General features: G+C 35.9%; 1 protein-coding gene across 1 annotated transcript in view; it reads right to left on the reverse strand.

The window, feature by feature from the left end:
• CFAP47 (cilia and flagella associated protein 47) overlaps positions 1-17,248 on the reverse strand; it is a 504,236-nt gene that overhangs the window by 201,503 nt on the left and 285,485 nt on the right. Inside the window, exons 44-46 of the mRNA XM_068963234.1 lie at positions 15,133-15,244; positions 13,557-13,783; positions 8,993-9,121 (exon numbers count right to left, since the gene is read on the reverse strand). Coding sequence (XP_068819335.1) covers positions 8,993-9,121; positions 13,557-13,783; positions 15,133-15,244 — 468 coding nt within the window. The remainder of the gene's footprint in view (positions 1-8,992; positions 9,122-13,556; positions 13,784-15,132; positions 15,245-17,248) is intronic.

Genomic DNA, 17,248 nt, shown 5'->3' on the forward strand with positions numbered 1-17,248 from the left:
ATATATTTGTGGTTATTTGATATAATGCAGGGATATAGGGTTTATTTTTCAAAGTATATTTAATAAATTTCAAGAAGGATTTTAGGTCCATTTTTATTGCAACGATGTTATAGTTTTTCTCATGCTGAAGGATAATTTAGGCATTATAATAATGCACTTAATTTTTGTAAAAATGGGTAGAACTACATAGTATAGTGTTAGTTACTACTAGGAAATGTTTCCTATATGTTTACAATCACTTTATATGATCACTGTCATGGAAGTATTTAGTGGATGCTTGTCAACTGCTGCTGCTGCTGCTAAGTCACTTCGTCGTGTCCGACTCTGTGTGATCCCATAGATGGCAGCCCACCAGGCTCCCCCATCCCTGGGATTCTCCGGGCAAGAACACTGGAGTGGGTTGCCATTTCCTTCTCTAATGCATGAAAGTGAAAAGTGAAAGTGAAGTCGCTCAGTCATGTCTGACTCTTTGCGACCCCATGGTCTGCAGCCTACCAGGCTCCTCCATCCATGGGATTTGCCAGGCAAGAGTACTGGAGTGGGGTGCCATTGCTTTCTCCATGCTTGTCAACTACTTGACTGCTAATGGGTAAATCTTATAAAATTAGGAAAACTGGAATTAGATGGGGGAAGGAGAGAAGTAAAACAGTGTTCCTATAATATGCACTTCCAACATGTCTGCCATGTACCCCTTGGGAAAGAAGAAGAAATTGGGTCAATACAAAGTGCTAGAAACTGAAGTGATCACCTTTAGGAATGAGGGTTGTGTTCCGTTTAAGTCAATCAGCAAAACCAGTTGAGAGCACTTTGTTTGAGTGCCCTTGCACGTAGTTTTTACGGGTGGCACAAAACATATAGGACCTTCATCATTGTGGAGGCGACTTAAATAAGTGCTCCTGGATCCACTGGTGCCTTCCTGCTTGCTGTCATTGCTTAGTTGCTAAGTCATGTCTGACTCTTTTGCAACATCATGGACTTAGCCCACCAGGCTCCTCCATCCATTGGATTTCCCAGGCAAGAATACTGGGGGGGGGGGGTTGTCATTTCCTTCTCCAGGAGATCTTCCTGACCCAGCAATCGAACTTGCATCTCCTTCACTGGCAAGTAAATTCTTTACCACTGAGCCACCAGGGAAGCCCCTTCCTTATGTCTATTTATGATCCATTTTTATTCTTTGTGTTCATAAATTTCAATATCCACAGAACCACAAGTAGATGAGATTTTAAGTCAATATATACAACAAAGGAAAAGTCCAGGTTTTTTGCAGCCTGAGGTTTTCACAATTCAGGGGGGTTTCTTCAAGAGAAATAATGCAAAATTACAAAGATGAAAGTAGGTACAGGGTCTGGGAGGGTGAAAAAGTAAAGACTCATAAAGTTTATGCTCTTTTAGTGTCAGGGTAAGTCTGACCATCTAACATCACTAAATGTTTCAGTAATATTTTATGGTCAGATTTAATAATTTGTATGCCGAGAGGTGAAGTGCTTTAAGGGTGATGAGCTTAGAATATTATATTACTAATAGCCAGTATTTATTAGGTATATCATAAAACATATAAATTCTTAACATATGTTATTTCACTAAATTTGAACCAAAGAGAGAAGAGAGACATGTGATTATATCTCCATTTGTGAAGTGATGATGAACACCTGCATGTTAAGTGGGAGTAAAGAAAAAGAAATAACAGAAACTTAAGGACTACAAGATGAATTTAATATATGGGCTCAGAAGAAAGAAGCTTCAAGTAGTGTGCCCAGATTTCTAATATAAGAAACACATCAAGTCCCACCATCTGACACAAAAAAGATTATATAATGAGGAAAAATAAATAGAGAATAATAATGCACTCATTTTGAATTTGGGGGATATACCTCTAGATTTATCTATCTATCTACTTGGATATATATTTGCATATATATCTAGGTATGCATGTCTAGTCTGCCTCTGAATATATAAGTTGAACAATACTATAAAGCAATTATCCTTCAATTTAAAATAAATTAAAAATGGAAAAAATATGTAAGTTGAAAACAGAAGGAAAAAGGTAGGAATAGATAAATATTGGTGATGTTAATGGTAATTATAACCATTGGTGTATATGAAATCCCCTAGGGGAGGGGTAAAAAGTAGTAATAGCTCCATTAGGGTAAGAAGAGTCTTGAAGAGTCCCATATTGATGAGGTAAACAGAAGAATCTACAGACACTAAGAAGAAATCTTGTCAAGGGGATGGAGAAGAAATGCAAGAAACAAGGATAAAACCTTGATCTCAAGTGTCTAGAATTCTAACAGCAGATGCTTAATCATCCAAGTTAAACGCTATAGATATCCTGTAAGATGTAGACTGAGAATGGTCCACTGAAAGCAACCAGCTGTTTTGCTCCAGTGGTAGCACAAGCCAGATTTGAGAAGCTGAGAATGTTACACACGAAAAGAAATTGCAAATGCATATCCCTCTACTGGGAAGTATGTTTACCAAGGGAAAGGCATGCATTTCTTTAGGTTTTGAAGTTTGAGAACACTTGAGAGACAAAAGCGAAGGAACTACTACTCTCAGAGAAGACAGAGCTATGATAAATGATGGAGAAGAAAGAGCCCAAGAACAGGTTCTGTGATAATAGATACCCGTAGCAAGGTTGATAGAATAGATTCCTATTGTTCAGAGGCTGGGGTGAAAACAGTAAGAGGGTTAAGGAAGAGTAAGTAGCTCCTACTCCTCCACAAGAGAGGAGATGCAGTCATTTGTCCAGTGGAGGCTGGAGATGGGGAAAAGACTGGAGTGAAGAGGGTGTTTATAAAGACTAATAACAGTGTGTTAAGGTTGCTGTGAGAAATGCAAGAGTATAGAGATTAGCAAATAAAAGAATTAATGCCGAAAAAGGCTCTGAGACATAAATATATACCAGTAGGATTAAATGAGAAAATGTACACAAACCGGTTCTCACAATGCTTTACATATTGTCAGTGCTCACTAAACATTTAGATCTACCCCAGTCCACTATCATAAAGGAGTCACAGGATCTCTGAGATCTGTGAAATGGGACAAGTGATGTTTCTTTTCAAGGGGAAATTACTGTCATATATGCATATCTATTACATCCATAGAGATTGATGCACCTACTATATGCACACACACTTTCCTACAGCTTCATTTCTTTGTGATGAAAGTATTACAATGTTAAATGGTAGAGTGGAAAAACAATTCTTCTCTAAATGATGGGGCTGAAAAAATATGGATTTATGTAGATTATTTTTTAATAATTTTGGTGATAGCTATGTAATCAGAACTGTGGAATTTTCATTACAAATTTCAAAAAGGTAAAGACTGATAGGCAACATTAATATGAGAGGGTATAAGGCAGACATTTTTAATACATCAAAAGTAAAACTTCAAGAGATTACTTTCACCCCTTTCCTGAAATTAGGAGGAACACTAGGCTATTTCCACTCTTCACATAAACGCTTCTCATTAATTTCTTTCTCTAATCCATTCACAAAAAACTTTTGTTTTTGAATTTATTTATTCCTAGGAATTCTCTGGTGTGTTCTCTTCAAATTCAAATGAAGAGAAATGGAAAAAAACAAAACAAAACAAAACAGAATTATCTGGTTTGTTCTATTCAAAAAATAAGTTTTCTAAACCCTTAAATCTAATATTCTTTGTTTCAAATTCCAATAGAAACTTATTTATTAATGTAAAAATACATTCTTTTCCTTTTCATTAATCAAGTCCACTGCTTCAAAACAGAATGTACATTGTTAAGGGTATATATGCTACTTGACCTGCCGCTATTCTGAGCTAGAATACTGTGTTTTTATAAACATATATTACTTAAATGTGTGCTGAAGTAAATGAAAACAGAAATTAGGGTTGAAAGCTTCTCTAAAAACTCAATCACATAGACAAGTTATACATGAACCATCATTGGTTAATTACATTGTAAAAGTTTTATGCACAATTATTTAAAATTGTTTGCAGTTCTATTTTTTCTTAATTTTCACAATAATCTTCTTACTAAAATGGACAGTTAACAGTTTATATGAAAGATAAGTATTAGTCTTAGAAAAATATGTGAGCGAAAGACTTTTAAATATAAATCATACTTATTTATAATTAGATAGCATCTTAATATGCCAAAGTATTCATAAGACCATACTGTGAGTTTCATGCAAGTCTATACTATGTATCCTAGTTATCTGTTTTCTCAAAATGAATTCCTTTTTAAAATTTTAATTATCTTCTATAATCAACTATATTAATTCTGGTTATATTTGTGAGCATACTCTATGTAAGTACTTCTCTATCAATACTTATCCCATTGTATTACAAGGGTTGCTCATCTGTTAGTTCTTCAAAGAGATGAAAATGGCAATTTTCATTATTTTGCCCAAAGAAATTCATGCTCAATAGTGTTGTTAAATAAATAGCTGAATAAATGAATGGCCTGGACAGACAATACTAGCTAAGTTCATAATGCACACAGCTTTATCCAGTTATCTCAAAAGGGAATAAAATGTTTATGAAAATAAATTCTTCAGTTAAAAATGTAATAGCACATAGAAAAGCTGAATGTATTAAAGATTAAGAAAAAAGACAACAACTTAACATGAAAGGTCTCAAACTGAGAGCTGGCCAGTCAAGCTCACATTTCTTGGTCTAGCTCAGAATCTTATCTTTACTTTTGAAATTTAAGTATGTAAACAGGGCATCTATTCTTCAGTTTGTCATACATCTCATCATCCCTACTGCCACAGACCAGACCCAATTCATAAATACTTGTTACCTGCCTGACCATTTGGCATTTGAAACTGGGATCTCAGATCTCCTAGGATGGCAAAGTGAACAGATTACTCTGGTCCTTGTCATTTGTAATCATCCTTTCAGATTTAGAAAAAATGTTAGAGTTAAAGCCATAGGAAAATAACAAATAAAAAGCCCAAGTAAAGAAATTATATTTCTATTATTATCCACCAACTTGGAAAAAAAGTGGGAAAAAATGTAAATTAATTTTGAATACCTTAGGCCAACAAAATTGAATCAAGAATTAGATCATTTGAACAGACCAATCACTAAAAGTGAAAAAGAATTTGTAATTGAAAAACTCCCTACAAACCAAAGTCCATGACAAAATGGCTTCACAGGCAAATTCTACTAAACATACAAAGAAAAACTTACACTGATCCTTCTCAAACGCTTCCAAATAACTGAAGAGGAGGGAACACTCCCAAAAGCATTCTATGAAGCCACCATCACCCTGATACTAAAATCAGTCAAAGACACAATCAAAAAAGAAAATCATAGGTCAATATCTTTCATGGATATAGATGTGAAAACTCTCAACAAAATATTAGCAAACCAAATCCAACAACACATTAAAAAGTATCATACTCCACGACCAAATGGTATGCATCCCAAGTACATAAGAATGGTTCAACATACACAAATTACAATGTAATATACCACATCAAAAAAGAAAGAAGAAGAAAAAAAAAAAACCAAACACGTGATCATCTCAACTGGAAAAAAAAAAAATTGACAAAATTCAATACCCATTCATGATAAAAAAAAAAAACAAAAACAAAAAACTCTTACCAAAGTGGGTATAGAGGGAACATATATCATTATAATAAAGGCTATTTATAACAAACCCACAGCCAATATAATACTCAGTGATGAAAAGATGAAAGTGTTCCTACTATACTCTGAAAGAAGACAAGCCTGCCCACTCTGACCACTTCTCTTCAAAATAGTATTGCAAGTCCTAGCCACAGCAATCAGAAAAGAAAAAAAAAAAAAAGAAATAAAAGGTATCCAAATTGGAGGTGAAAGGTAAAATCATCATTACATACAGATGATATGATACTAAATATAAAAAACCTGAAGACTCCACACCATAAACTGATAAACAAATTCAGCAAGGTAGCAGGATACAAAGATTAACATACAAAAATAGGTTGCATTTCTTTACCCCAACAATGAATTTCCAGAAATGCAATGTTTAAAAAAAAATACCTTTTAAAATCACACCACCAAAAATAAAATATTTGGGAATAAACCAGATCAAGCAGGTGAAAGATTTATATTTTGAGAACTATAAAATATTAATAAAGGAAATGAAAATGACTCAAAAAAAATGGGAAAATAACCCACACTCTTGGGTTGGAAGAATTAAATACTCTTTAAATGGCCATACTACCCAAAACAATAAACATTTAATGTGATCCCTGTCAACTTCTCATGACCCTTTCCACAAAACTAGAACACATCATCTTAAAATTCACATGGAACCACAAAAGACCCAGAATTGCCAAAGGAATCTTGAAGATAAAGAACAAAGCAGGAGGCATAACCCTTTCAGACTTCAGACAAAGGTAGCATGATATGGGCACAAAAACAGATATGGGGTCAATGGAAGAGAATAGAGAGCCCAGAAATAAACCCACACATCTACATTCAATTAATTTTTGACAAAGTAGGCAAGAATATACAATAGGAAAAGACAGTCTCTTCAGCAAGTAGTGTTGGGAAAGCTGGACAGCTGCATGTAAATCAATGAGGTTAGAACACACCCTTTCTGTATACACAAAAATAAAGTCAAAATGGTTTAAAGATTTAAGTAGAAGAAATGACACAATCAAATTCCTAGAAAATAACAGGTAAAATATTCTCTGACATAAACTGCTCCAGTTTGCCTACATCAGTCTCCCAAGACAACAGAAATAAAAAGAAAATTAAACACATGGGACCTAATCAAACTTACGAACTTTTGCACAGCAAAGAAACTATAAAATGAAACTATAAAGTGAAAAGACAACAGACTGAAAGAAATAATTTATAAATGATGTGACAGGCAAGGGCTTAATCTCCAAAATATATAAACAACTCAAACAACTCAGTAACAAAAAGAAACTAACAACCCAATTGAAAAATGGGCAAGAGATCTTAACAGACATTTCTCCAAAGAAGATGTACAGTCAATAGACACATGAAAAGAAGCTCAACATCACTAATTATTAGAGAAATGCAAATCAAAACTTCAATGAGGTACCACCTAAAACTGGTCAGAATGGCCACCATCAAAACATCTACAAACAGTAAATGCTGGATAGAGTGTGGAGAAAAGGAACTCTCCTACACTGCTGGTAGGAATGTAAGTTGGTATAGCCACTATGAAAAGCAGTGTGCAGGTTCTTCAAAAAAACTAAAATTAGAATTACCATATGATCCAGTGATCCTACTACTGGGCAAAATTATAATTCAAAAAGATACATGCCCTGCTATGTTCATAGTAGCATTGCTCACAATAGCCAAGACATGGGAACATCCTAAATGTCCATTGACAGAGGAATGTGATAAAGAAGATTTATATATATATATAATGAAATACTACTCAGCCATAAAAAATAATGACATAATGCCATTTGCAGCAACATGGATGCAACCAGAATTATTATTCTAAGTGAAGTCAGAAAGAGAAAGATGAATATCAAACCATATCACATATGTGTGTTAGTCACTCAGTCATATCCGACTCTTTGCAACCCAATGGACTGAATTCTCCAGGCAAGAATACTGGAGTGGGTTGCCATTCCCTTCTCCAGGGGATTTTCCTAACCCAGCAATCAAAACCAGTCTCATGCATTGCAGGCGAATTCCTTACCATCTGAGCCACCAGGGAAGCCCATATCATGTATATGTGGAATACAAAATATGATACAAATGAACCTATCTATGAAACAGAAACAGAATCAGGGAATCAGGGACATTGAGAACAGACTGGTGGTTGCCAAGGTTGGGGGGAAGGAGTGAGAGGTTGGGGTTGGCAGATGTAACCCCCATTCTTTTATATATAGAATGGATAAACAACAAGATCCTACTATATAGTACAGGGAACTATATTCAGTATCCTACAATAAATCATAATGGAAAATAATGTATATATATATATGTATAATTTATTTTCTTTGCTGTATTGCTGTAATACAATATTGTAAATCAAAAATACATCAATTAAAATTTTTTAAAAAATTAAAAAATGAATACTTTAAATTATTCTATCACTGTGTTTACATCTTATCACTTGCATTTAATAATATAAATGTTTGTATTTTGTTAAATCTCACTTAGTCCTGTGTGAGTGCTAAGTCACTTATTCGTGTCTGACTCTTTGCAAGACCCTATGGACTATAGCCCGCCAGGCTCCTCTGTTCATGAAATTCTCCAGGCAAAAATACTGGAGTGGGTTGCTATGTCTTCCCTCTCAGGGGATCTTCCTGACCCAGGGATTGAACTCGAACCCAAGGCTCTTAAGTCTACTGCATTGGCAGGCAAATTCTTTACCACTAGTGCCACCTGGGAAGACCCAGGCATAGTCCTGCTTGATCACAAATACTCAGAATAAAGGAGACAAAAAATAGGTGCTGAACTAAAATAGGACCTTATCCAGATGAAAGATAAATTACCCATAAATGGCACTTTTGTCCTCTGAAATGTTCTTGCTACCAATATCCTTCCTATCCTTTAGAGCCAATCTAAGCCTCAACTCCAGTGCAATTTCTGTACCCAAGTTCACTGCGACAGCAAGAAATTACCTTCCTCAAAAAGAACTTATGGTCTTAATCAGACAACCACTCTTTAACAAAGACAGGCTGGCAAATTTCAGTAAATTTCAGTACCAGTATTTGGCACATGAATTCAGTACATAATTTAAATTACTGTGATGTAGTATATCAGTTATTTACAATGTAAAGTATCATTCAACAATTTGTATTTATATAGCTGCACCTTCTCTTCAATTACATTATGAAAAACCTATTAAGATAATCTTTTCTTTGTATTTTAAAATTGCACAATCGCACAGAGTCGGACACAACTGAAGTGACTTAGCAGCAGCAGCAGAAAGCCAGTGCTAGATATTTCAGTCTACACATTAACATTACTGGTTACCTGTTTTTTCCGCAGATTCATTTCCTTGATATTGAGCCAATTCAACTTGAGTTTCTGGAATCTGAGGAATGAAGACTGTCTTGGGGATATCAAAAAGTTCCGGAAGGCTCAATTCTGCTTTGTATAAAATGGACTTTGGCTTCTTCAACTTTGAAACATTAAAGAGCATACACATCTGCAAATAAACAGAGAGTAAAATTAGACTGTAATTCTTTTTCCCATTGCCTCCAAAATGAGAAAACAGTGTTAGACTTAGACTCCAAATATGGGGGAAAAAAATCCCTCAAGATATTGAATTTGTTCATTTCTTTAGACATACTATTGTTTAATTGGCATGAGACAACAGTAACATGTTTCATAGACTCAAGAGAGTTACCCTTTATTGAGAGATATGTCCCCTGCTCTAATCTTTTCAGTGCTGAGGATTTCACTGTCTCAGGAAGAGATCAATCCATTAGTGAACAGTCCACTAGAGAAAGTACTTCCCTCCGTGAGTTGAACCTTGTGTTATTTAACATCTACCTGTCAGCTCTAGTTCTTATTAGCAGTACACTTAGTCCCCTCTCTTTTGCTAATGACAATTTGGAGGGAAAAAAAAAATATATATGCTTATATAAAACTAGGTCCTACCCCTCCACAAACCTCCCAGTATCCCTTTCAAATAGGTTTGATATCTTTAGTCCATTCAAATATTACTTATACAATGTGGGTTAGAACTTACCCCCATGAATATGCTCTTCTAGATACAATTTCCTTCAATATTGTCCTTACTGAAATAGGACAAAGAAAAACCCAGCTCCCCGAGTATGAACCAAGCAATATTTATTTTTATCTGGTCCCTCTACTGCTAAACACGTAGTACAGTCTAATGGTTAGACCAACTCTTCTTGAAGCCAGACTGTCTGCATTTATAACCTGACTCTAAGTAAGCTTGGCTAGGTTATTAATCAAAGCCATAAAGTGTTTATTTGTAAAACAGGGGCAATAATATTACATATTGCCTATCCCTGGTATTTTTAAAGTATAAACAAATGCCAGGTCCTTGGAACATATTGTAAGTATTCAATAAATATTGCCTGTCATTATCATTGCCATTGTTGTCCTTGCCATCATCATGATTGTGATCATGCTACCACTACTCAACAAAAATTAGTTTTAGTTCCTCTGGCAGTTATCTCATTCACTGGGTTTGTTATCTATAAAATTCACAAATACTTTTTTCTCACAAAGCCACATTTTATACTTACTTTATTTTGACAATTAAAATAATGTATATGCAGAAAGGTAAATTAATTCATTTATATTTTTATTGTTTTGATTTGGCTTTTTTTCTAGTTATTATGAACAAATTTTCTATTCATATCAGTAACTAGTTCTTTACCCCAAAGTATGCCATCTGCCTTCTATATCTGCAAGTCATTCAAAATAATATGTATGGATACAGATTCTCTTCTTGATCAGACTCTAGTTAGGTTCCTCCAAGCCCTCTTCTCAATTAGGCCTCAGCTTTAGCCTATAGAAAATGCAGATTCTGAGCACAAAAAATGATTTTGTCCACCCCTCTCCCTCATACACACACACAAAGCGACTAGAACAAGTGCTAACGTTTCTAACAGCTCCAGTCATATGCCAAGGATGACTCCAGTCCCCCTTAAAGTGCCTGTCTGGGAAAGTTCAGTGCTGCCATGCTGCCAGGATGATTTACTGTTTGTTCTAGCCAAAATCTGATATAGGCACATAGGCTCCCCCTTCACCTCAGAACACTTACTTTTAAAAGCTGGCAATTATAAATCCCGTCTTTAGAGATGTAAATCTACCACCCAGAACTGTCTTCTCTAGGACCTCAGAACTCTCTCTTTGAAATACAAAAGTTCAAGGAGCTAATGCACCCAGCCAGGTGGGTACTTAGTTCTAACTTGAATCACTACCTATCTCTGGTCATAAAGATTCCAGAAGTTTGTTTCTCTTTATAAGCATCAATTAACAAGTCCAGATCACTGTGACCAGCTCCCTCCTGCTTCTTGTAAACTTCTGTATATCCCTGACACTCCTCAGGCTCCAGCACACTCTCTCTCCTGAGTTCAGTTCATGCTGGGTCCTTCTCCCTGATGCAACAGTTACTGAATAAATTCATCCTTGCTTTACCTAGTATCTGCCTTTGTTTCTCTTTGATAGTATCAACAGGTACTTACTTCGTGATTTGAAGATTTGAAGTACACTTACATTTGACAAATACAAAAACCTTTTCTTTACCCTACTGAATCCTCACCAAAGGGATCTTTCAGATTTCCTTTTTAAAAATGTCAAATTTCAAAATTTCAATGAATTTCTTTGCCATTTATCCCAGAGTACAAAGTATGAGTTTTAAAATGTGAAATTGAGGAAGGTAATAGAAAACATTAGGTAACTCCCTTGTCAGCTCTGAATCTTTCTAGTACCACTGAGTATATCATTAGAGTTGGTTTATTAATGGCCAGGAGGATATGAATCCAATATGAGTTCTATGTGTAAAGTGCCAGATATATTCAAGTTCCTGACAAAAGATCCTGTCTCCTGCAGTATATAAAGTAGATACATCATAATGCTATTACTTTATAAATATTTCAACGATTCAAATTGCATATGGCTGTATAATAAAAAATTAGACATGTCATTTTCTTTGGCAGAAAAGTAATTACTTTTATTCAATTAGATTTAGTTCTAAACAGATTTATTTCAAGGATAATTTTAGATTTTGTTATATAGTTATTTTATGTTATAACAGAGGACTGTAGACTTTCATTTATTCCATTATACATTTTCATGGCAGTAAACTAAGAAATGAACATATGATCTGGAGGCTATACAGGGCAACAAAATAAGCCATGGATTGGGAGGTAAAAACCTAGGCCTATTTCTAATCTGTCACAAATCAGTGGTGTCACCTTGGGCTACTATCTTACTATTTTGGAGTCTTGGTTTACAGGTCTGTAAAAGTAAGAGGTTTACTATGTACTATGTGTCTCTGAGTGTTTAGCTTTATTTATTTTCCAGCTTTAGAATTTATCTCTGCCTCGATCTAGGCTGTAATCTCTGTCCTGTCAGTTAGAGCAACTTAGATCTTTTTATCCCTCAGTCATTTCCTGTTTTTTTGTATTACAAGTGTAACTCTATCTTCTCTCCATTTCTCCATGGATTCAATGAAATAATTTGAAGAGTGCACATAAAAGCATTTGGGAAAAAATGTGTCAAATACTACATAAGGAGAGGGTACTTTTAAAATCAATCTTGTTTATCATTCTACTGCAAAAAGCATTAGCATTATCATATTTAAAGAGTACAATGATAATTATGCTTGAAAAGAAAACTATGACTACCTGTATAATGGCAGAGAAAGATGTGTCTATATGTTCTGATGTGATGTAGCTGATTTTCTTAAACTTGCACATTCAACCCTTCTCTAGTTATTTTCTGCATTTAGATAGTTTTTGCTAAGAGAAAAGTGAAGGGAGTTTAGGGTTTGGAGAGTAGCTGGTGGAAGTAAGGGATTCTATTAGAAATGCAAGTCGGTAAAGCAGAACCTCAGGGTAGCATTCCAGCAGACCTGAAGAGGGACATAGTCTCTCAGGTCCAGGGAAAAGCTACAAAGGACGGACGTGCACAGGCCACAGGAAGCAGGCCTTCCTTGGGCACACGAAGAACAGCAGGGAGGCCTGTGCACAGGGTGGGATGGGAGTGAATGGGCTCCAGTGCAGACACTGAGGTTAGGGAAGAGGATGGTTCAGTGGAGATGCTGGGGCTGACCAGGATGACCAGGAGGGTCATGAAAACTATTGTAAGCATGGTGGTTTTCATTCTGACACAAGTTGGAAAAGCCAGGGGAGAAAAGGAGCAAAGTGCAGAGGTTTATATTTCAGAAGACTTGCTTTGGTGGCTCTGTGGACATTTGACTGTACCTTATTTTAATTATAAGAAAGAGGTCAAGCTATGATAATAAGAATCTACAGTAATAGTAACAAATAACAACAAAGACATATATCTAGAAAGCACTATATACCAGGCACTATACTAAGCATTTTACATAATTATCTCAGTTTTTATTAATGACCATTATTTCCTTACTACAAATATAAAAAATCAAAGCTAGAATTTTGTTTCCCAGAATCAAAACTGGGAATTTTAAGTTACCAGCTCACAGTCACACAGCTGGACAGTGCTAGAGTCTGGTATCTGACCCCAGAATTGATCCTCTCTGGATGAACAACAGAATGACCTAGGCAACTTTTAGAACATGTTCCCACTCACCCCCTTCTCTAGAACAATTCAATGTTCTAGAATGGGGTCTGGGCACTGGCATTAATTCTCCAGGGCCCGCTAATGTATAGCCGGAACTGAAAATTCCTGTGAAATAACCACCACAGTGTAATGCCTAAAATTACCTAGTACAACAGTTTGTTTCAGATTTATTATTTAATGAGGTAAAAACGAAAAAAGCTACAGAGCTGTCTTTGTGGGGAAAATCAACTTTCATCATTTTTATATGTAGAAACATTGTTATGATTGAGTGTAACATCTCTGTACATTTTTAAAGATAGACTAATTTCAGTACGTCCTCTTTCTTCCATTCCTACCTCGATCTTGGTCAGTCCCAGGAGGGCAATGGCCACTCGGATGCTACTGCTCTCCAGAGTGCCTGTGATCAACCTTCTCTCATACTCTATCTTCGACATCTGTTGCTGTGCTGCAAAAGTCAAGGCCTTTTCCTTGGCTTCGTTAGTTAGTGGCAATTTAAGGTCCACATCCAAGATTTGGTGGAGCTTACATTTCAAATACAGAACTGGATCATCTTTAGTAAGCACTAGGGGAAGCAAAAACAATCATGATTGCAATGATCATGTATGCCCTTGATATTGTTATCCAGGGTGGACTTGGGAGGTCTGAAATATAACACTGCAGTTGTGGCCTTTATTAACCGGAGTAAAAATAAACAGTAACACATTTCTGGACTGCAAGGAGATCAAACAAGCCAACACTAAAGGAAATCAGTCCTGAATATTCATTGGAAGGACTGATGCTGAAGCTCCAATACTTTGGCCACCTGATATGAAGCACTGATTCATTAGAAAAGACCCTGATGCTGGGAAAGGTTGAAGGAAGGAGGAGAAGGGGACAACAGAGGATGAGATGGTTGGATGGCATCACTGACTCAATGGACATGAGTTTGAGCAAGCTCCAGGAGATGGTGAAGGACAGAGAAGCCTGGCGTGCTGCAGTCCATGGGGTCGCAGAGTCGGACACGACTGAGTGACTAAACAACAACAGCAACACATTTTGAGTAGTTCTAAATCAGTAATTTAAGGGTAAGTTTTCAGGAATTAAAGATAATTTTCTCTTTAAAGAGTTCTAGTCATTGGCCATTGTTCTCCTATCAGTGATTAGAAGTAAGAGGAGCAGAAAAAAAATGTAAAGAAAGATATCTCTCAAGGACTGGGAAGAACTGCAATTTTCTTTCAGTAACAACTTTAAACTAGAACACTGCGTGAAAGTACAGGTTATATCATTAATATCATATAGGGCTTCCCAGGTGGCTCAGTGGTAAAGAACCCACCTGTCAATGCAGGAGACACAGGTTTGATCCTTGGAGAGCTCTAACTCTTTGTGATCCCAGAGACTGCAGCCTGCCAGGATCCTCTGTCCATGTGATTTCCCATGCAAGAATACTGCAGTTGAGTTGCCATGTCCTACTCCAGGGAATCTTCCCAACCCAGGGATCGAACCCTCATCCTTTGCATCTCCTGCATTGGCAGGTAGATTTTTTACACTATAATCCATGAGGTCTCTAGAGTCAAACATGACTTAGCAACTAAAACAACAACAAACAAATTATAATATATAGAATTTGGCACTGTAGCTATTTCCAAAATACTTGGAAAATGGAAAACTTTGCTGAGTAAATATCTGAATGCCAAATTTCAATATTTATCTGAAGACTAAAATAAAGATTTAAAAAGAAGCACCCTTGACATTTTCTTAAGTGTTAAAATGGTGCTCTATTCCATGGATGCAGACATATTCAAGTTAAAAGGGAGCTTTTGAAACTGTAATTATATATTGGAAAAATGTGCTGTGAGAGTGCTTAGGCGACTCTATGAAGAACAATACCATCCTTCAACATTAGAAATTATATAAAATGCATGAATACTTTACCTTCTTCTGGAGAACAGCTATACTCAAGCGGAGATGAAGAATCCACTGGAAAGAATCTGGAAGGCAAAGGAATAATGCCTCTTCCTTCCAAAATATATATTAATTCTCCAATCTATAACACAACCACACAATAATATTAAATTGTAAAAGATCATGAAAAAATTAGGATAAATCTTTAAAAACATGCATGGTGTATTACTAAGCAACATACACCCTAAATGGGTGGAGAAAGTAAGGATTAAATACAGCCCTGCCATAGTATGAGAGAAATTTTGCATGTAACCAGAACACAGAGATGGATTAAGAAAGTCCCAAGGTGGCATTGACAGCAGTTGATCCTTACAGTTATAAATATTCTTGGAAGACTGCTAGCTTAAAACAATTAAAAAATTCAAGCAAATGAGAATGAGAACAATTCAAGCAAATGAGAATGAAAGTAAAGAATGTGGTGAGGATTACATGAGGTAACAACAATTTTTGTCATTTTACTTGTTATCTAAGATATTATAATTTTTGGTATATTTTTATTATGTGATCAATATACTTGTATACCATTTATATATATGTTGTTTGCTCAAACACATCTTTAGAATAATCTCTAACCCTTTGCCTGGCACTTAGCAAGCACTTAAGAGATACATTTAAATGGAGTGAGAGCAGGCTTGCCAAATTTCATTTGCATGTAAATAACCTGAAAGTGAAAGTGAAGTCGCTCAGTTGTGTCCAACTCTTTGGGACCCCATGGACTGTAGCCCACCAGGCTCCTCTGTCCATAAGATTTTCCCGGCAATAGTACTGGAGTGGATTGCCATTTCCTTCTCCAGGGGATCTTCCCAACCCAGGGATAGAACCTGGGTCTCCGGATTGTAGACAGGTGCTTTACCGTCTGAGCCACCAGAGAGGTCCTGAAGATCTTAGTAAATGTGGAAGATCTAGTAATTTTTACTAAGTAGACGTGTACTTTTCAAACATAAACCCAAGCTAGCAATTTGAATTTTTTTTGTATGTGTGTTACTATATACAGCTGAGTGATCAATACTAATGATATAAAGTTTTGAGATCCCACAAAGCCACAGGGTACAGTCAAATATTTTTTTTTTTCAGTAACTGGAGTGCAAACGCATCAGTTCACCAAAGAAAACAAAATATTAATATTTTACTTTTAACTTTTTTCTGTTTATTTTTATCTAAAAATCAGTTACTTTACCTAAAATGTAGTTAATAGAAGAAATTTTCATGTGTTGAGTTATGGGGAAGTCATTTGGGCTTGTATACGATTTGGCTCAAACTTTATGCTAACTAGAATAGCCTGTCTTATAGCCTGTGAAACATGAATTTTATATCTGCTTTAATAATTAAAGAATAAAAATCAAAATGGAGTAATTGTGGTTCAGGCATTCAAAATGCAAGTGGGTGGCTATTGTGGATATAGTTTGAGACAGTCCTGCATCACTGAGAACTTGAATCTTCTGAACCTTTTCAAACTCAAGAACACCACTGATGCTGCTGCTGCTGTGGATAAGTCACTTCAGTTGTGTCTGACTCTGTGTGACCCCATATATGGCAGCCCACCAGGCTCCCCCATCCCTGGGATTCTCCAGGCAAGAACACTGGAGTGGGTTGCCATTTCCTTCTCCAATGCAAGAAAGCCATTCTCAATACAGCTGCAACCTTATGGCTTAAAGGTCTTCTCTTATAGAGTTTATAAGTGTGCAAACACTTGGGGCCCCAAACCAACCCTTGCTTAACAAGATCCTTACTTCTTGCCAGATTCAATACTAATTCTTGACAAACACCTTACATACCTTTTTGATTTTTGCCTATTTTAGCCTCCTACATTTTATAGTCTGGGGGAACACTGTTCAAGTGCCTCTTGAATCTGTGTTCCAGGCTACAGTCCTCAGTTAGATTCAAGCAAAATTTTTTTCTATTCCTATTATAGACTGTTTATTGATGATTTGTGTCAACATAGTCTTCATAATAAATCAGACTTGGTGAATATAGAATTATAATAATTGTATGTTTTTTTCAATGTGTACCTGAATTAAACCAGATCTATATAGCTTTTCTACTTCTGAAAATGAATACCAACTCACAAGATTTAATACAAAAGGAG

The sequence above is a fragment of the Capricornis sumatraensis genome, chromosome X, assembly GCF_032405125.1.
Source record: "Capricornis sumatraensis isolate serow.1 chromosome X, serow.2, whole genome shotgun sequence".
NCBI lineage: Eukaryota > Metazoa > Chordata > Mammalia > Artiodactyla > Bovidae > Capricornis > Capricornis sumatraensis.